General features: G+C 57.5%; 1 protein-coding gene across 1 annotated transcript; it reads left to right on the top strand.

The window, feature by feature from the left end:
- Positions 1–3,632: 3,632 nt before the first annotated feature.
- Positions 3,633–19,255, top strand: DUSP4 (dual specificity phosphatase 4). The gene is made up of 4 exons (XM_041753352.1): positions 3,633–4,438; positions 13,371–13,516; positions 14,510–14,729; positions 15,247–19,255. Exons 1-4 carry the CDS (start codon positions 4,030–4,032, stop codon positions 15,630–15,632), a joined length of 1,161 nt encoding a protein of 386 aa, XP_041609286.1. The 5' UTR covers positions 3,633–4,029; the 3' UTR covers positions 15,633–19,255.
- Positions 19,256–19,990: the final 735 nt, after the last annotated feature.

Here is a 19,990-nt window from a genome sequence, read left to right as displayed (position 1 = left end):
GGAAGACAGGCGTTCCTCAATTCCATTTGTACATGTTGCCTAAGAACATGCAGTAGACACACACTTTTCTGCTTTGGGGAGCATGAGACAGCTTAGCTTCCCAGTCCTTGGGAACATCCTCGCCGTCAGAGGGGAAGCTCCTGAGTCAGCGGATCTAGGGAACCCAGTCAAGGGGTCCACGCAAAGCAGATAGCTCCTGTTCCACGGGAGAGTGATTAACAAGGTACCTTCTCTGCTCAAGAAAGAAGAATCCGCAGACCCTTTCTTTCCAATGCCACCTTGATTAATTCATTAACGGGTTTTCAGGCAAGTTTTATTCAGGCACTTTGGGACAGGGCAGTGAGTCAGAGGTTGGCATTGACACCAGAATAGAAGCCATAGTCCTCTCTGGGGATCTGACTCTGGGCTTTAAATCCCCAGATCACACAACTTCCTAATTGGAAAGAAATGTTCTTAAACGAGCAGGGGTTTTGCCAGGCCTGCCAGTGACTAATAAGGTCGGTCTAAGGACTGTCTGATGAAAGAGAAGTTGGATTTACATGTCACAGTGAATTTTTAAAGTATTTTCACCCCGAGGTTTACTGCTGAATATAAATAAAATATCTCTCCTTGGGCAACCCACCCCAACTCCTGCAGATATGCCTCCCTTAATTAAATTAACTTTGAAATGACATTCAAACAATGTCTTCCACCCCAACGCCTTTGTTTTCTCCAAGATCTACCTTACAGACAAGCTGTTTCACAAGGTTCCCGTGTAAACTGATTGCTTCCCACTCTCAGCCTGCACACTAATTGGAATTGGAGTTTTAACGTCTCTACAGCCAGTATTGGGGGGCGGGGGGAGCTCACACCGTATTCATGACACCGTGTACCAAAAGGGCCTGCACACTGACAAATAATACCAAAAATTTTAAATGGAAAAAATTTATCTGGGGGGCTTAGAGGTGATCGGAGCCATACAAAATTTAAATTTCATCTGCTGAAATTCATTCACACAACTGAAGGCTAATTTCCGAGTTGCAGTGTTTTGTGTGTGTGTGTGTGTGTGTGTTTTAGTCTGAAAAATCGTGCATTCGCATTCGTAATGAAAGCCGCTCTGGGCTCAGACACCTGAAGCCCGAGGCCGGGGCTCCCCTCCCGAGGGCGGGCGCGCAGGCGCGGGCACACACACGTGGACACACACACACGCACACGCGCCCGCCCACACCACCTTCCTTGCGAATCGCCCGCGGGATTTATGGGCTTCGCCAGCACGGATTACTGTCAGGTGCAGAAAGCAAGCCTTTGTCCTTGAGCATTTTCCTCCCCCCCCCCTCCCCGGATTTGACGGTTATTTACGGGCCACGTGAGCGCAGGGCGGGGGGCGGGCAGGGAAACAAAGGCTCGCGGTGCGCGGCCAGTGTGGCCCCGGGGGCCGCTCCCCGGCTCCGGCGACACGTGTGAAAGGAGCCCAGACCCGCCTCGGGCCGAGAGGCTCCTCCGAGAGAAATCTCGTGCAAGCCCTTGGAAGGGGTCGGGGGTTCCCGGGGCCCCGAGAGCTCGCAGCCGCGGGCCTGCAGAGCCGCGCGCCTGGGCCAGCCGGGGGGATCGGGACCCCGGGTCGGCCGGGGCTCGGGGGCCCCCTGGAAAGGGCGCACACTCCTGGCGTGCCAGTGAGAGCGAGTCTTGGAGCCCTGCAGCCGGCTCCGCAGATGGGAACCCGGACACAGGCCCCCTGGGCCCTCGGGAGGAAGCCCCCGCCCCCGCCCCCGCCCCCCGGGAGAGGCCACGCAGCGAGCCGCGGGCCGCTGGCCCCCACCCCCGAGGGCCGCCCCCGGGCGCGGTGTGGCCCCTTCCAGGGCTCCGGTTAGGCTGAGCGGCGTGCCTGCGGCGTACGGTTTGGTAAAAAGTCCTCAAAAATGCAGTGTTTTAAAAGACCTTTACAATTAATTAATTGCAAAAAAAAAAAAAAAAAAAAAAACCTGGGAACCAAACATGAAATCTTAAATAGAGACGGGACCACCGCAGGGCCGTGCTGAGCCGCTCCGTGGCGCGAGGTCAGAGGAAGATCCCCTCCTCGGCCCGGGCCGGGGGCTCCGGGGATGCGCGGCGCAGAGGGAGGGGAGCGCGGCGGCGGGCCTCGGAAGTGGCGGCCCCCTCCCGAGCCCGGCTGCGGAGCGGAGGGGGGCCCCGGGGCCCGGAGGTGAGAGCTCCAGGGAGCCGCTGCGCCGGCAACAAAAGCCGAGCGGAAGGCCGAGCTGGGGGCGGGAAGGACCCCGAGGGTTCCGCGGCCTCCGCTGCCCCCGGGGGCGGGGGGATCGTGCCTGCAGGCGAGGCCCGGAATGCGCGCCTCGGCCCCGCTGCGACCCGGCCTCCAGGGGCCCCGTCCTTCCCCCCGCTCCGCTCCGCGGCTCCTTCTCACTAACAAGACTTGGCAAGATGTCGGGCGAATAATTTTTGGCTTCTGTCGCGTCCCCCCGCGGCGCGCACAAACCCCCAGCCAAAGGCGGCCTCTGGGCAATTCAATGCCTAAGTCAAACTGGGGGCGGGAAGCAGGCTGCGGGCCTGGAAAGGGGGGGTGGGGGGCGCAAGGCCTCGGGTCTCACTAAAGCCTTTGCGCGTCAACTTCTCGGGGTCTAGCTTCGCACGAAGGTAGACCCTAATTGTCATTTCCGGAGAAAGCAACTCACACGTTGGGAAGATGGGGGGTCGGACTTTTCCAAAAGCCGAAGGTTAGGTCCCCTCCCTCCCCCAGGATTCAGTAAACACCTTTAGGAAGCGTGGACGGGAGTGGCTCCCCCGCCTTCTCCGTAGGAACCACGTTCCGGCGATTAATGCCTCCCTCTGGGTCGTAAAGCAACAAACCCAACACCTCGCGCGCGCTGGGCTTCGGGGCAGGAGGGCTTTTCCCTTTCATCTCGGGGGCCGGGGCTTGCCCACGTTCCCCGGGAAGCTATAAAGCTGATTTAATGGCTCGCGATGAAGATCGATCACGCTAATGCACCAGCTAAGGTCTCGAGGAGGCGCGCTGGTCAAAGGACCGGCCGGGCGGAGCGCGCGCGCTCAGCCCCGGGGCGAGGAGGTCCCCGGCCGGGCCCCTCCGGTCGGGGGCGGGGGGGGGGGGCTCCGACGCCGCTCAGGGCGAGGCCCGGACGCTCGAGCGGAGTGAACCCTAAGCGCGCCCCGGCCTCGGTTAGGGTCGTCTGGGCGCCGAACGCCGCGGCGGGTGGAGTGGCTGCACGGCGACTAGCGTGCGGAGGGCCGGGCGGGGGCCGGGGCCGGGGCCGGGGCCGGGGGCCGAGGCGGGGCCGGGGGCCGGGGCCGGGGGCCGGGCCGGGGAGGGCCGGCGGGCCGCGCTCCATTCACAAAGTCCCCGCGCTGCCGCTCGCCTGCCCGGCGGAGGCCGCCTCCCGCTTCCTCTAGGTCTCGGTTTTATGAATGGGCCTGCCGGCGAGCGCCGAGCGCCCTGTTTACTCCGCTCTTTGTGACGTCGCGTTCCCATGACCGGGCGCCAGCGGCCCGCACTCCATTCAGCGCCGGGGAGGGGCGGGCGGGGCGGGGAGCGGCGCGGGGGGAGGGCGCGCGGCCCGGAACGGCAGGAGGCGGGGCCTCGGAGGTAGTAATGCCGCGGCCCCCTCCCGGGGGAGCGCAGAGGAGCCTTGACGCGGCTGGCAGCCCGGGACGCGACTCCGCCAGGGCCGTGCGCGCGGCTCCGGCTGTCGGTGGGGAGCGGCGGCGCGGGCGGCGGCTCCGGCGGGAGCGGCACCGCGGGCAAGATACAATAGAGGCCGGGGCAGGGCGAGCCGCGGTCCTCTCCCGTAGCACACTCCCCGCCGCCGCCTCCCGGTCCTGCTGCCCGAGGCCGCTCGGACTGCTATGTAACCCGGAGGCCGCGGGCGAAGGGCACCGGGGAGAAGAGGCCCGCCCGTGGGAGGCCGAGGGGGCCAAGTTTGCGGCCACTTCTGCGCGCGCCTCCCTGAGCCCCGGCTCGCCCCTTCCTGCAGCCCGGCCGGCCCAGGTGCCCTTCGCCTCCTCGCGCGCCCGGCGACCATGGTGACGGTGGAGGAGCTGCGGGAGATGGACTGCAGCGTGCTCAAAAGGCTGATGAACCGGGAGGAGAGCGGTGGCGGCGCCCTGGGGCTGCTGAGCGGCGGCAAGTGCCTGCTGCTGGACTGCAGACCGTTCCTGGCGCACAGCGCGGGCTACATCCGAGGCTCGGTCAACGTGCGCTGCAACACCATCGTGCGGCGGCGGGCCAAGGGCTCTGTGAGCCTGGAGCAGATCCTGCCCGCCGAGGAGGAGGTGCGCGCCCGCCTGCGCTCCGGCCTCTACTCGGCGGTCATCGTCTACGACGAGCGCAGCCCGCGCGCCGAGAGCCTCCGCGAGGACAGCACCGTGTCGCTGGTGGTGCAGGCGCTGCGCCGCAACGCCGAGCGCACCGACATCTGCCTCCTCAAAGGTAAACTCGGGCGGCGGCGCGAGCGGGCGGCTGGGTGCAGCGGGGCTTGGCGGCCCGGGAAGAAGTGCCGGGGGCGGGGGGGGACTCGAGGCCGGGAGCATCCCCGCGCACTCCTTTGTGCGCGCCGGGCGCGCGGGTTTGCCCGCTTCTTGTGCGTCTGTGTGCGAGTGCGAGCGCCTGAGGTCCTCCGAGACGGAGAGGGTGCGTCTCCCCCGCCACCTGCCAGCCCGTACTCTTGGGGCGCTCTGCGTTTGTGGACACCCCCCAGCCGGCAGGCCTCCGGCCAGGCGACCCCACGGCGATGCCCAGCTGTGGCCCAGCGGGTGGGGACGGGCCCGGCCTGCTGGCTCGGGGCGCCCGCGCCCTGCTCCGAGTCCCGAGACCCCGCGGGGGTGAAGAAGGGTGAGCGCCGAGCGGGCCCCGGCCCCGTAAGCGCGGAAAGGCAGCCCGGCTGGCGGACATCGTGCCGAGCTCTGCGTCTCGTCCCCCGCTGCCCGGCTCCGAGCTCCGCCTGGAGGGGCCGGCTTCGCCCGGTCGGGCTAGACCCCAGCTCCGGGGGCGGGGCGGGGGGCTGAGCAGGCGGGGGACGCGAGACGGGACGGTGCCCCTGGAGTTCAGGCCGCGACCTTTTGTTCAGACGGGGCTCGGCTCTCGGCTCTCGGCTCTCGGCTGGCGGCGCGTGCTCGCTTTAAGGGGATCCTGGCGAAACTTCGGGGGACGCGAGTTCTTGTGGGATCTGGAGGCCGGGGACCCCCGGGGGCGGCGCGCCGAGTACCTGGAGGGCCCGTGCGCCGCCCGCACCTGCCTGGCCTGCTGCGGCCGCGGGGGGCGCGGGGGGCGCGGGGGCGCGGGGGGCGCGGGGGCGCGGGGCTGCCCGGGGCGCTGCGCCCCTGCCTCCCGCCGCCGCATTCCGCGCATTCCTGCGCCCGCGTCCGGTCCGGCCTCCGTGCCCGGGAGGCGTGTCAGACCCCCGCCTTCAAAGAGCCGCTCCTGGCCCCGCGGGCGCCCTCCGCCTCCTCCGCCGTCCCCTTTGCCCCCCGGACCTGCGCCCCGAGAGGAAGGGAGGTGGTGGCGGCAGCAGGGGCGGAAGCCTCCCCGCGCCGCTCTGCCCAGGAGCCCCCCCCGCTCGGGGCCGGCGGGCCCGGCGCGCCCCTGCCGCACAGCGGGGGGCTTTGTTCTCGGCAGTTGTTTCCTGGCCATTTGACCTGTCAGCTGCCGGGGAGGTGCTGCCGTTGACCTTCGGTTGAACCACTAAGGCGATTTTGCTGATTTTCCTTTTTCTGCGAGGGCTGCGTTTTGCGCCCCCGATCGAGCCTAATCCTCTCTCCTCCCCAGAGCGCTGTACGAGAAAGCGCCGGGCAGGGGGCGCCCGGACCTGGCCCTCGTGGCCTGCCCGGCCGGCTCGGGGCGCGGGTGCGGGTGCGGGGTGTGGAGCACGCCCGCCCTCCCCCGCCTGGGGCTACGGTCGCGGCCGCGGTGCGTCCCCTCGAGCGGCCGGTCCCCGCGCGCCCCGGGGCCCCAAGCCTGCGCCCTCGCCGCGGGCCCCTGAGGCCGGGCCCTGCCCGGGGCGGCGCAGACCCACGTGGAGTCTGGGTGCGTTTTGTTTTGTTTCTCTTCCTGGAAGGAACCCGGAGGGGATGGCCCTGGGCTTCCGGGCCCGAGGGCACTTAAGCCCCGAGGGAGGGCGGGAGGCACAGTTCTACGGTTTCCTTCCTCCGGCTCGGGGCACCTCCCTGGCCCCCCGGGGAGGGTGCGCGGCCGATGGACTCCGGGAGCCGGCGAGGCCGATGCTCTGGGTCAAGCCAGGGGCCTCCCGGGGAAATGACAGCCCCCGAGGAGGACTGGAGCCTCCGAGTAACATGACAGCCCCCTGGCTGTTGGCCGGGCCTCTGGCCAAAGGAAAAGGAGTGTTCGAGGGGCTCTTTCCTCCCTCCCGAGGCCTGCCCCGCTTCCCGGTGTCTGACCTGGTGCGCCCCGGGGCAGCGGGAGGCTTCCCCCGTCCACATCCGTTAGGGCCTAGGCCTGGGCGGCAGGTGGAACTAACGCCTCCTCGGGAACAGGCCCCGGGAGTAGCCAGGAAAGGTTTGGCTAGGTCTTCTAAGCCGAAGGAAGCCTGCCTTTGGAAGCAGCCCCCCCAAAATGAAGAAGGGGTGATGGTGCTGTTGGTGGTGGTAAGGGGCTAGTCCTGCAGGGATGGTAGGACGGTGGCCAGGGGTAACACGTCCATATTCTACTTAACCTAGCTTATTTTCATACATGTGCTAAGGAAGAGGAAGTCCTAACACTGTTCCCCTTCCTCCTCTTGGCCCTCTGGTGAAAAGCATCCCTAGTGAGGCCGGGAAGAACGGGGAAGTGTTTGCTCCCACACGGCTGGGAGAGGACAGCATGCCTCCTGAGTTCTGGTGGAGAAGATGTGGGTCCATGGGAGGGCCCTCTGGGGGGCAGGGAACTAAAGGGAACCCCGGAAGAAAAGCCCCTTTGGTTATCTTTAGTAAATGCCCGGATTGGCAGGCGATCTGCTTCCCATGGGAGTTGCTCATTTTAATTTCCATGTGAGGGGACTCTGTGTGTGTCTCATTCCACGTGCGGTCGTGATTGTGGAGTAGAAGTTGCCAGACACTAAGCCGGTGGAGGACCCTATGGTTGGTCTCCGCCAACCTGCAGGGACAGAAGAGCAGCAGAATATTTTCCAGAGTTGTATTATCCTTCCCAGCCAAAAGCTATCCAGTTCTACGAACTAATTGTGTTTAAAAATCTCAGTTTTCTGTTTCTGCCACTTGGAAGGGCAGTAGTTACTCGTGGCGGGGAGTTGACTAATGCCACACGCAAGAATTCACGGTTAGAGTAAATGTTACTTCTGTCAATAAAATGCTGCCTAGCCTTTACATTTCCTTGTGTTATCTAAGTTTTGCTAAGAGCAATAACCTAAATCAACATTTTCTGATCTTTTTGCTAGTAAATGATTCCTATGGGCATAAACCTTTTTCTTTTTCTTTAACTTTCCCCTCTAAGCTTACTTTATTTAAAATCTTGTAAGGCATTTTTAGGGAAAGTTTAGAAATCTCAGCTTCTCAGATTTAATTACAATACACATCTCCCTTGAAGTCCCTTTCTGTTTCCTTCGTAAATCCTCCAACTGGGGTTTTCAACCCTGGTCATTAGACAAAAAAGCTCATTTTTCTCACCCTAATGGAAGTCATTCTTTGCGTCTCTTATTTCTCAAATAAAAGTCAGTCTTATGCAGATTTTAGGTATAAAAACACTACTTTACTTTTTTCCTGAGTAAAATTTATCCGGCTCGAGTTTTGTCCGTTTTCATGAGAGTTCTGATTTAAAAGTTGTCCTGGCGCTGTTTTGAGAAAGGGCGATCAGTTCAGATATTCTAGCTTCTTCCTCCTGGAACTCACATATGCTATAGTCCTAAGGCCAGACCAATACAGATGGTGACATTACACTTTTTGTAGAAAACAGCCTGCAAGGCCGGTGATGGAGAGGGGAATGCCCAGCCAGCAGCCCTGGTAACTCTGGTGACCGTCTTGTCTCTGTTCCCAGTTGCCCAGCCCATCCTAGCCCCCCGCCCCCATGAGGTCAGTGGCATCAAACAGCAAACCCCAGGGTGATATGAGGCTGCACACCTCCTCCACCCAAAGAGAAACGGATTAGCTTTTCTTCTTACAGGCCACAATGCCCACTGCAGCCAGAGGTTGAGAGCCTCAGAATTACACAGAGTGGTAGGCCTTAAAGATAATCTCCTTCGATTACAATCTATTAAAGAATGACGATGAATGAAGCAAACTCATTACTTTTTGCATCATTTGATACTGGATGCTTCCAACGTACACAAGTAACTAAAGATGGGGTGTATGTACAAATTGGAAGTGAAAACCTCATCATTATTAAGCCTATCACAGCTCCCTTGGGCATGTTCTTGAGGCTCATAGGAGAAATGGGCTTTTTTTTTTTTTTTTAAAGATTTTATTTGAGAGAGGGAGACAGACTCCTCCTAACCCCCCCCCCCACCACGTGGGGTTCCATCTCAGGACCCTAGGATCATGACCTGAGCCAAGGCAGATGCGCTTAATAGGCTGAGCCACCCCAGCGCTCTGAGGGTGGCCTTTCTAAGGAGCCAAGAAATTCCTTTAAAAAATCAGAACATCTGAAACCAGATAGCCAGTTTCCTTACCAGGAGGCAGTTGCCGCCTAACAAAGGAAGTTTGACAGGAAGAGAAGTTCACTCCCAACGGAAGCCAGCGGAAGCCCACTTGCTGAATGGAGCAGATAGCCCAGAAGTTCTGGGAGGGACCGCAAACCAGACCCAGCTCCAGAGCAACCATTAGGTGTCAGCCAGCTGGCGCAGACGCACAGGTAGGTCTGTGCGTGGGGCCTGGAGGGAGAAGCTCACTTAGGTAAATTTTCAATACTGCTCAGGATCTACAAGGGTGCTTACTGAATTAACACCCACATCAGGGGAAGTTCTCAAAGGTAAATGACCCCAGACTTCCTTGCTCGGTGGCGTTTGCCTTGTATTGATAAGATGTCAAGAGTAAGCCCCTGGCTGCTGAACGGGTGACATTTCTCAATATTGAAAGGGCAATTGGAAGAGCGACAGCCTTACTAAGATCCATGACCACTGTCATTACCAAATGACTGGCTTCCCCCATCACAGACCCCACTAAGAATCCTACTGTGATGATATGATCCCCACTACATCAGCCTGCCTTTTCTAGAACACCTTCACGCATACCGTCCCAGTCCTGCTTGGATGTGTGGCCAGTGCAGTAAGCTGTGACAGTTGTCTCACTGTCTGAATGTGAGAAAAAGAGTGTGGAGTTCAGCTATGCAGGTAGTTATTCCTCAAGAAAGTTGATGGGGGGGAGGGGTTGAGGGGTGGGATTATATTCCTTTTTTCTTCTTTCTAGACTCTCTCAAGTTTCAAAATTAAGAAATGTCAGCTTTAAGACTAGAAAGCTTATGAGTAATAAGGACATGGGAAGAACGGGTCAAAATTAGTCAGAATATCTGTCATGGAATTGCATTCTGTTGGACATAGAACAGGTGGAAAGTCATTGGTGTATGTGTCATGAAATTGTATTCAGAAGCTCGAAAAGCAGATCTTAGAGACACCTGCTGTCAGTTTGTAGTTTACAAATAAGTTTGTGACATTTAGGATCACAGAGTATTGGAACTTGAAGAGGATACAGTCTAAAATCCTGACATCGTGACCCTGAAGGGATACATACAGTCACACTGAAACCAGAGTTCCATGAAATTATATACCTTCTTTAAACGGGATGCATTCTAGAGGTTTCTATTGTGTTATATCCCATTAAATAAAATGGGCTGGTCACGATGTCTGTGTGACAACCTGTAGTTTGAAAAGCACTGGAAAGAAGCAGAGTTTGCTGAACTATCAGGAGTGTCCTGTTCAGATACTTTCTGGTTTTGCCTGAAAATTCTGTGTCTTCAATGGAGTGAAACTGGCAGGCTGTGTCTCCCCCAAGAGAACCACCAAGAAGGCAGAGATGGTCACACTGGAGGGTGGGCTTCTTTTTTTTTTTTTTTTTTTTTTTTAGGATTCTATTTATTTATCCATGAGAGACACACACAGAGAGGCAGAGGCAGAGGGAGAAGCAGGCTCCCTGTGGGGAGCTGGATGCAGGCCTCGATCCCAGGACCCTGGGATCATGCCTTGAGTGGAAGGCAGATGCTCAACCACTCAGCCACCCAGGTTCCCCGCAGGGTGGGCTCCTGGTGCCAAACTAGGTGGCTTCAAGGCCAGTGGGCTGAACGCTTGGCCCTGCCCTTCCCTGGGGTGGCCCTATACTTCAGTTGCCTCTTCTTAAAATCCGGTCCAGTCACCTCAAGGGCTGCTGGTTGGACGCTTGTTTGGGAAGAGCTGGGCACATAGCGAGCATTTCCTCTTAACAGTGGCTCTCATGTTTACTAACGTGGTCTTGTGGGGTGTGGGCATGAGTGGTTTCCTACCTTGCAGTCTTCTGCCCCTACCCACCCCCCCAACAAACACACACACACACACACATGCCCTTGGCCCATCGTTGCCTGTTTTACTCATCCTCATGTCCCGGACCTGCAGGTCATTCACCTGCAAGAAGGAGCACCTTTGGCACTGGTCCTGCTAACAGGGCTAGCAACGGCTCAGGAGGGAAAACCCGTTCATCACTGCCCCTGGCCTGGGAGCGGGGATGCTCCTGTCCCGGGAGCAGATCTGCTTCCTCACTTGGTTCCTTTCTGCTTGTTCTTTAGAGATCTGCCGGAGGGGACGGGCTTCAGCAGTACTGTCTCTGTTCCGTGCAATGCTGTTTTCTCCCACTCTGTCCTGTTCCCAGAGGCCTGGGGGGGCGGGGGCGGGTAGGCAGATGACAGGTGGCCCCCCCTCAAGCCTGGCCTGGCCCTGCCCAGTCGGCTGCCTGTGGGCTGACTTAGGATCCACCCAGAGCCAGCGGATGTCCCCGGCGGGGACCGGTCCTGGAGCTCAGACCGTGCAATGCCTGCCCTTCTACCGTCTGACTTCCAGATCTCTGGACTCTGCGTGGACAAAAATCCGTAAAGCCCAGGAGGAGAAGGCTGTCCCAAGTCTGGGAAGATGCCAGTAATGCTGGGTCCCCTTGTAGGTGCCAAAAAAGAAAACCGCTTCATTATGTGTCTCCCCGAGGCCAGGTGCAGAGCACTGGCTGTTCCAGTCAGTCCTCCCCGGGCCTGAGGGTTCATCACATTTGCAGGGGAGCCGGAGGCTCAGAGAGGTTCCCAGGCAGCCCCAGGCTGCACAGCTGATGATTTGCTGGGTTGGGATTCAACCCAGACCTGGGAGTCTGACGTGGGTCAGGCTGGTGTCCTGTCCTGGACCTTCTCAGCAGTAGGAAGAAGGCTGTCACTCCCTCCGAGGCCCCTCCCGCTTGCACTGGGGTCGGGAGGGGGCCGTGTTCCTCCTCTCTGGCCTTGCAGCCTGGCCCTGGCCCCCCCCCGTGCCCCCACCACTGGCTTGCCAGCGGGCACTGCTATTCTGCCTGTCTAGGTGATGAGCTTTTGGAGGGCACTGTCCATGCCTTACGTTTATTTGGAAAAAAAATGTATTTGAGTAGCTCAAACTGTGTAAGTATAAACAGATTAGTTTTACTTAAAAATCTTCAAATCCTGTAGAACTATGTAGACTTTGCATGTAGGTGTTCACCAGTGGTTTCTCAATTGATCCATTTCCCCTTCCACCTTTCCCAGGGGGAACATTTAACAGTTTCCCAGAGTCCTGTCTGGGGGACTGCAGCTGAAGACCTCGCTGGGGGCGCCTGGGGGGCTCCGCCGCTTAAGCGTCTGCCTTGATCCCAGGGTCCCAGATCCTCGGGCTCCCTGCTCAGTGGGGAGTCTGCTTCTCCCTCTGTGCCCCGCCCCCCCACCAAATAAATAAAATCTTAAAAAAAAAAAAAGAAGACCTCTGCTGGCTCTTCCCCCATCCTCCATTCAGTGCATTTGGGGCAGTATGTTCTTAGTCTTCCCAGGAAAAAGGGGTGCAAAGGAGGGGTGCCCCTGTGCTGAGATGACCACTAAGGCCAACAACACTCCTGAAACTGCCGGTGCCGGTCCCCTCCGGCGGGCACCCCCCCCCCCCCCCCCCAGGGGACTCTGGTTATTGGGCCTCAGCAGGAGGAGTGAGGTCGGTGACCCGGGAGACAGCCAGCTACGCCCCTGGGGGGGAACGGAGGGAATGCACAAGAGGGGAGCTCGGAGAAGAGTATGCCCCGCTCCCTTCCTCTGCAAAGCAGGAGCTGTGGGGGTGGGGCCTCACGGACCTGCTGTCACTGAGTGCGTGCCCGGGGTGGCCCCCAGCAGGCCGCCTTCCCCACCTGGGCTCCACCCGATGGGCCTCTCCCCCACCCGCCGCCTGCCGAAACCGCCGGGGAAAATCCCAGCAGCTCCAGCCGCTGCCGGTGGGTCGTGCTGAGCTCTCGCAGAGCCGCCCGGAACTCCGGGGGCACCAGGGGGCACCCAGGGTGGCGGGGCTCCCGTCTGCCCGCCCCCAGCCCACACCAGGCACGCACCCGACTCCAGGGACCAGTTGACCGTTTATCTCTTTTTCTCCTTAAAAGACCTCCCTTCCCCGAAGACGATCCCACAGATAACCGGTCACTGCGGAGCTCAGCAACTGGGGGCCCGGGAAACCCTGCCCTGCCCGACCCCGTGTGCAGCAAGAGGGACCTCTGCGTGCGCCCCGTTTCCTCTGATTTGGGGCCCTTGTTGATGGAGCCGCGGAGGCCGGGCGGTTGGCGCCTGTTCTGTTGCCGAGATGAGGAGGGCTGGTGCCGGGCTAGTTGCTTTTTCTCCCTTCTCGCCCACATTGGGGCTCCTCTGCAGAGGAAGGGCGGGGGTTGGGATGACGGACATCCCTGCAGGCCCCGGGCGGCACCAGGCCGCGTCCATGCGGCCCGCGGACCCACGGTGGCCATCCTGCCTTCCACGCTTTACCAGCACCCTAAGGAGCTGCTGTGCAGGGTCCCATCACCACCCTAAGGAGCTGCTGTGCAGGGTCCCATCACCACCCTAAGGAGCTGCTGTGCAGGGTCCCATCACCACCCTAAGGAGCTGCTGTGCAGGGTCCCATCACCACCCTAAGGAGCTGCTGTGCAAGGCCCCGTCTGCAGGCGCCCTGCTCGTCCTCCGTTCTGTATCTGCACCCCACACCTAAGGCTCCTTCCCAGAACTTTCCCTTCCAGCACTCAGGACGGAGTCTGGGCCCGATGAGGCTCTGTGAAGGCTCCGTTGCCGTTATCGCTGGTGCCACAGCGCCACCCAGTGGCCAGTGTGGGTCCAGCCGGCCCCGGCTTCCCAGCCCTGCTCCTCAGCCCAGGGGTAGGACTCAGGCACTTTCTGGATTTCTGCTGGCTTGGTGACCCTACTACCCGGACATGCTTCTCTTTTACAGGTGGTTATGAGAGGTTTTCCTCCGAGTACCCAGAATTCTGTTCCAAAACCAAGGCCCTGGCAGCCATCCCCCCTGCTGTGCCCGCCAGCACAGCGGAATCCTTGGATGTGGGCTGCAGCTCCTGTGGAACCCCCCTGCATGACCAGGTAGACTGGGGGCCCGGCGCAATGTGGGGGCAGGGGGGCCTATTTTCAGGTTTCTGCTTTTCAGAGGCTTGAGATGCAGTGCCTCAGGTTGGGGAGAACGCAGGGAGCCCTGCTTGTATTGGGATGGGGTGTTAGGGTGGGTGCATCTGTTCCTCGGGATTCCTGCCTTTCCCTCTTCTTAGCCTCACTTGGAAAAATAATACAAAGACATAACTTTGTGACTTAGCCTCTGGAGTTCCACGCAGACGGGCGAGGAGTGCTGAAAACAGAAGTGTGTGACCTAATACTTAGAAAGGAGAGGGCACCTCTTTGAAGGCTCACCCCAGGGCCCTGAGGCCACCCCGTCCCCTAAGAAAACCAGCTTAAACTGCTGCATTTCTTATGAGCCAACTCCTCCTAGCCCTTTCATTTAGATGGAGAGGGAGTGAATTTATGGGGCCCAGGAACTCTGCTCCCAGATCCCAGATCATTTGGGTTGATCTGACTCCGAAAATGTCTCGGATTTCGGCCTGTGTTACTTAACACTGCCAAGATCTGTCCTCTTGTCTGTGAGGCCAACAGGACATGTTTTGAAGGTGCCAAGTGAAGATGTATCCAAATATAAGTCCCTAAACCAACACACCAGGTAGTCTGGCGATTAGGTGTAGATTCATGTTGCCAAGGGTGTGGCAAGGCCAGCGTTGGCGGTTGGCACCTCATTGATCAAGGGGCAGGTGGGGCCCACGCCGCCTTACCAGTCCTGACGACTCTGCTCCCAGCAGAGCGAGGTGTAAAGGCGAGAGGAGCCCACTGGGCCTGTCCTCCTGCCACGAGCCCCAGCAGGCTAAGGGGAACCTGGGAGGCCTGAGTCCGCAGGCCTTCTGCCCCCCACCCCAGCCCCCGCCCGCCTGGGACCGGCTCCCTCTCCCTGTCCAAGCACCCCCACCTCTTCCCCCCCATTGCCTTCCACTCACAATGTCTGGGGGGCCTGTGCTTTTTCCCTTTCTGGTGCAGGGGGGTCCGGTGGAGATCCTTCCCTTCCTCTACCTTGGCAGTGCCTACCACGCTGCCCGGAGGGACATGCTGGATGCCCTGGGGATCACGGCCCTGTTGAACGTCTCCTCTGACTGCCCAAACCACTTTGAAGGACACTATCAGTACAAGTGTATCCCGGTCGAAGACAACCACAAGGCAGACATCAGCTCCTGGTTCATGGAAGCCATCGAGTACATCGGTAGGTTGGCTCCTGCAGGGCCGGGGAGGCCGGGTGCGGGCAGGTGAGCCGGAACCCGAGGGCTGGCCTGCCCAAGGAGGGACTTGGTGGGGGGGCTGTCTCCAGGGCCTTTCTCCCTCTGCCTCTACAGAGGGCTGGCTGGCTGGATGTTGGTGGGTAGGGGATACCAGATGGACTCTCACTCCCGCCACCACTGTTTCCCTTGCACGTCGCCAGATGTGTAGATGTTTAAGGCTTTGGGGCAGGGGAGGAGGACAGGTAAAGGGAGAATTGGGTCCTTGGTTTTGTTTGTGCCAGTAGAAATCCTTGAAGGTATGTTGGGGTCTAACAGGCCCGAACCCGGTTTTTCCCAAGCTTGGTGCCTTTGTTTGGTGCCATCTCAGGAATAGGCCAGAGGGGGTCTAGCTCCCTTCAGCGGGCTGGGCATGTTGGTCCTTGGAGGGGTGTGCCCCTCCCTGCCTGGCCCTGTCCCCATCCCGCCCCGCCCCGCCCGCCCTGACCCGCGCCTCTGCCCCAGATGCCGTGAAGGACCGCCGCGGCCGCGTGCTGGTGCACTGCCAGGCGGGCATCTCGCGCTCGGCCACCATCTGCCTGGCCTACCTGATGATGAAGAAGCGGGTGCGGCTGGAGGAGGCCTTCGAGTTCGTCAAGCAGCGGCGGAGCATCATCTCGCCCAACTTCAGCTTCATGGGGCAGCTGCTGCAGTTCGAGTCCCAGGTCCTGGCCACGTCCTGCGCCGCCGAGGCCGCCAGCCCCTCGGGGCCCCTGCGCGAGCGCGGCCAGGCCACCCCCACGCCCACGTCGCAGTTCGTGTTCAGCTTCCCGGTGTCGGTGGGCGTGCACGCGGCCCCCAGCAGCCTGCCCTACCTGCACAGCCCCATCACCACCTCCCCCAGCTGCTAGGGCCCGAGCCCGGGGCTGGCGAGCTCGGCAATAAGGACCTCGGCGCATCACAAGCCGACAGACAAACCCCCCGACCTAGAGCAATAACGGCTGCCGCGGGCAGGGAACACCTGGGTTTGGTTCGTGTGTCCGTGTTACTTTTCAGATAGGAATTTCTTACCTCATTTTTTTAAGCAGTAAGGCTTGAAGTTATGAAACCCACAGATCCTGGCAAAGGTGCCCACCCAGTTTTACTAAGGGGGGGAGGGTGGGGGTGGGTGGGAAAGGTACAAAAAGAAAAGTTTGCCAGAAGTGCCTGGTTCTGTGTGCTTCGTCCTTTTTTGTTCTTGTAACAGGTTTTGTTTCTTTTTGTTTTTCTTTGTTTTTTTTTTTTTTCCGGGGGCGTGGGGGTTCGTGTTTTTTTTTTGTTGTTGTTGTTGTTGTTTTTAAAGAAATCTTACAGGACATGGTTTTCCTTTCGAAATCACCAACAGGTGGATAATTATGCTTAATAATAAATAAAAGTATTTATTAAGAATTTGCTCAGAGTATGTAAGTGCAAGGAGTCTAGTGACGGTGAATTTAGGGTGTATTTATGTCCGTGTCCGCGGCGGAGCCCCGTCGCATGCAGCTGTCAGAGCAGTGGGAGCTAGAGGGTACGTCCTAGGTATGGATAGGGTGGCCTGGCGGTCAGCTCACACTGGTAGCCACGGGGAAGCAGGCAGGGTGGGGTGGCAGGAGGAAGAAAGAGAAAGGTGGCTTTCGGATTCTCTTGAGGCTGGTTGCTGGCCACAGGCACCAGGAAAGCAGGGTGAGGGCCCAATGATACCACCTTTTCTTGTGCCCCGTAATTCCATTTGGCGGTGGGAGCATTTTCTCCCAGCCTTGCCTGAAGACCTGCATGTCTTCTGCGATAAATGCCATATCGTATAAGGTGCTCCTGAATAATTGGGTGCAGCTGAGATTTTCCTACAGCGAACCATCGAGCCAAGGCCACTGGGGAAACCAGCTAACTAGACACAGACCAGATGTGAATCCTCTGATTGGAAGTTCCATCTTCTCTCCTCTGCAGAAATCGGTGTCTTTAATTTTAGAAGGTTTGCTTGGAAGGAAGTCCACCGACAAGTTCTTGCCTTTTTAAAATTCCTGGTTTAGGTGAATATTTTTAAAGGCTCTTGTTTGAACAAAAAGAGGGGAGTGAACACCATGTTTCAGCTCTAGAACGGAAGACGGCGTGAGTACGGAGCTGGCTGGAGTGCGGAGCTGGCTGCTGCGCTTCTATAACGGGCGCCGTGGGCACTCGGGTGCCGTTTCGGAATTCTTTCTTGGGATAATGCCATTTTAAGGAGCCTTTCCAAATGGAGACAAGGCTTTCGGAGGGAGAAGGATGTTTTCTGTGGGTTGGGCTTGGGGGGAGGGAGGAGGGAAGCTACATGTTACTTCGTCTGTAGTAGTGTGGAACGGTGTTGTTCCAGAGTGCCAGCGTAGAGGTATTTGCAAACTTGTCTAGAAATGAGAGCATGTTTGTTTTTTTTGTTTGTTTGTTTTGGGGTTTGTTTGTGTGTTTTTTTAGCCCCTTGTGAGTCTAAATCTAAATGAACATTCTTGCTCATCCATAAATAACTTCAAGCCTCAACATCAGAATAGTGTTGGAATGCTCTCTCTCATCCTGGCATCTCCGACAGGACCAGGTTCATTTCATTTCCTTCCATAACCATGAACCTGTGTTGGCATCACTCATCCTGCCTTTGTCCAGCCCTGTCTTTGGGTGAGGCCAGAGTTCCCACTTCCTGTTTGGAGGGCCAAAGGCGCCCTCCATCCCTGGGAGCTGCTTGGCTGAGTAGGTAGGGGTGAGGTGAGAGGGGTTGGGGTTCCTGGACAGTGGACCTATTTAGAGATGGCACAGTTGGCCGTTCCCACTTTTTCCTCGATTCCTGGAAGTTGCTCTATGTTCTATGATGAGTGAGGTCCTTTGAGTCCTGCAGCTGAGAGAGCTGTGGGTTCCAACCCCCGATCCACCTGGGGCGGGCGGGCGAGGCTGTTGCAGGCAGAGGGAAGTAATCCGGAACAGACTCACTTTCTATAGGACAAGTGTACATTTGCCAAAACCTGTGTATCATGCTTTCCCAGACTGGATTCCAGCCACATGGACAGTCGGAGCTCAGGACCAGCCCCAGACATGTCTTTCTCCCTCTTTCCAATTCAAATCTGTCACCATATCAGACTGCTGGTTTTAAAGCCATTTCTTTGTAGTTGATAACAGCGTTGAGTCCCAGAACTCTCAGATAAGAGGAAATTGGCTTGATTGGAATGGGGGATTTTTTTTTTGTCATAATTCTGCCATCAGAAGCCTCTTTGATGACTCAAAATAACTCTACAACGAAGACCCCACCACAGGGTCTGCTCAAATGGCCAGGTGGATTTCAATCCGCATCTCTCCCATGAAGTGATTTCTGGTAATGCAAGATTTCTGTAACGGCCAGAAAGTATTGCCACTTTGACGGATCCTATCAACTGTGCTGTCGGCTACCTTGGATCTTTTCTAGAGACCAAGGGTTGCGGTCTGCTCCCTTCTGGAATCTTGTGTGACCCAAGGATGTTTGTGGAGCACGAAGGGTAATGACTTGACTTCCCCATGGAGAAGTCCTAGGCTGAGGCTGCTGTGAGCAGGTAGCTGGGAGCTCATGGCTTTAGTCATCCCTCCCGAGGCCAGTTTGCTCAGGTGCTCCTCCTGGCTGGATTCCAGAGTTTTCAACAAGGTTGCAAAGCCAGGAGAGAAAATTTGAAAAATCTGTGGACAGAGGGAGGTAGGATGATGGTTGATTCGGATGGGAGTTGGCCACCAAGCCCATAGTATCAAAATGGTGGTTCACCTTGGCTGGCTGTCGGCATGGGCTGGGGAGTTCTGAAAACCTTATTACCAGGCTATCCCGGGGCAATGAAACCAGGATTTCTGGAGCTGGGACCCAGGTGTCTGTGTGCTTCAAAACTTCCTAAAGGCTTCCTTTCCATGTGTGGCCAAGGTAGGGAAGACCTCCTTGCTTTCTGGAGGGCTAGGTGCTGTTGGAGGCGGATCTTAATAACCCAGAACTAGCTGGTCTCACAGAAACCACAGCCAAGGGTTTGTCACTGGCTCAGCAGGTCTCGCCGCCAGTCCCAGCCCGGCTGAGGGACAAGATGGTTTCTCTGAGGAGCGCAAGGAGCATGCGATCTCTCAAACAGGGCACCTACCATGCTCCTCCAAGGCAACTGATCTATGGAGAATTGTGAGGGAACCGAATACAGTGTCTGGAGGTTGGGATTTTTCCTTCAGTGTTCCTTGTCTAGCAAGAAAGATGGGGGAGTTTCACCTCTTGAAGATACCCCTGCCCCCCCCCACCAGGAGCACCCTGCCCATCCTTAGAGCTAATGAGTCATATGAGGAAGAGGCTTCTTCAAGACAGAGCAATGCAATACTTGTAACTTTTGTAAATAGCCCCATCTTTCAGAGTGCTGTCATTTCTACATTTGATATGCTTGTATTTCTGTAGAATGTATATAGTTTAGGGGATTTTGTTTGTTTCATTTTGTTTTTTAGAACAGTCGACATGTCTTTTTATTTATTGCTTGAAAAAAGATCATTTGAAGAAAAATAAATACGTTTTCAACCATTTCTGGCCTGGTTTATCCTTTCCTTAAAAACTGCACTGCTGTGATAACTTGGAAGGGAACCAAAGAAGGTCTGGGGCGTTTGATAATCCTATGCACCTAGTGACATCCACGGTAAAGTAGACTGGCTGGTAAAATCAGCGAGCCCAGTTTTGCTCCCTGAACACCACCCAGGGACAGTGACTGGAGCAGGCTGACCTGCATCTCTAAGAACCTGGTTTCTCCAGGCAGAGCCTCTGATGGGAAGAAATAATTGAAGCATAAGAGACAGAGAGTTCCTTCATCTGAGAATCTGCTTCTGGCCAGGCACACGATGGCTCCTTGGCTTTGGAGAAGTCTATCAAAGGGCCTAAGCACAAGGTGACATGTAAGGCGTTACCCCGTTTGGACACCCCTCCTCACCTGGCTCACACAGAATCCTAGGAAATTTTCCTGACTTCATAGTCCATTGGGATCATGGAAATTAGCAATATTTTTCAGTATTGTTACTATTATTCAAGGCCAGATGGGAAAAAATACATGGATTTAAGTCCGTGTTCCCCCAGGGCTGATCTGTGGATTGCTTATATCAAATTCTGGTACGAATTTCCCAAGTCGTAAACCAAAAACATGCTAGCAAACATGCATTCCCACTGAATCACTGTTATTTAACATTCTGGAAGCACCAGCCAATGTGATTGACACCTGAAAAAAAATGAGGTCTATAATTTGGAAAGTGGGAAGCCAAGTTT

The sequence above is a fragment of the Vulpes lagopus genome, chromosome 4 (assembly GCF_018345385.1).
Source record: "Vulpes lagopus strain Blue_001 chromosome 4, ASM1834538v1, whole genome shotgun sequence".
NCBI lineage: Eukaryota > Metazoa > Chordata > Mammalia > Carnivora > Canidae > Vulpes > Vulpes lagopus.
This window is presented reverse-complemented; position numbering and strand designations above follow the sequence as displayed.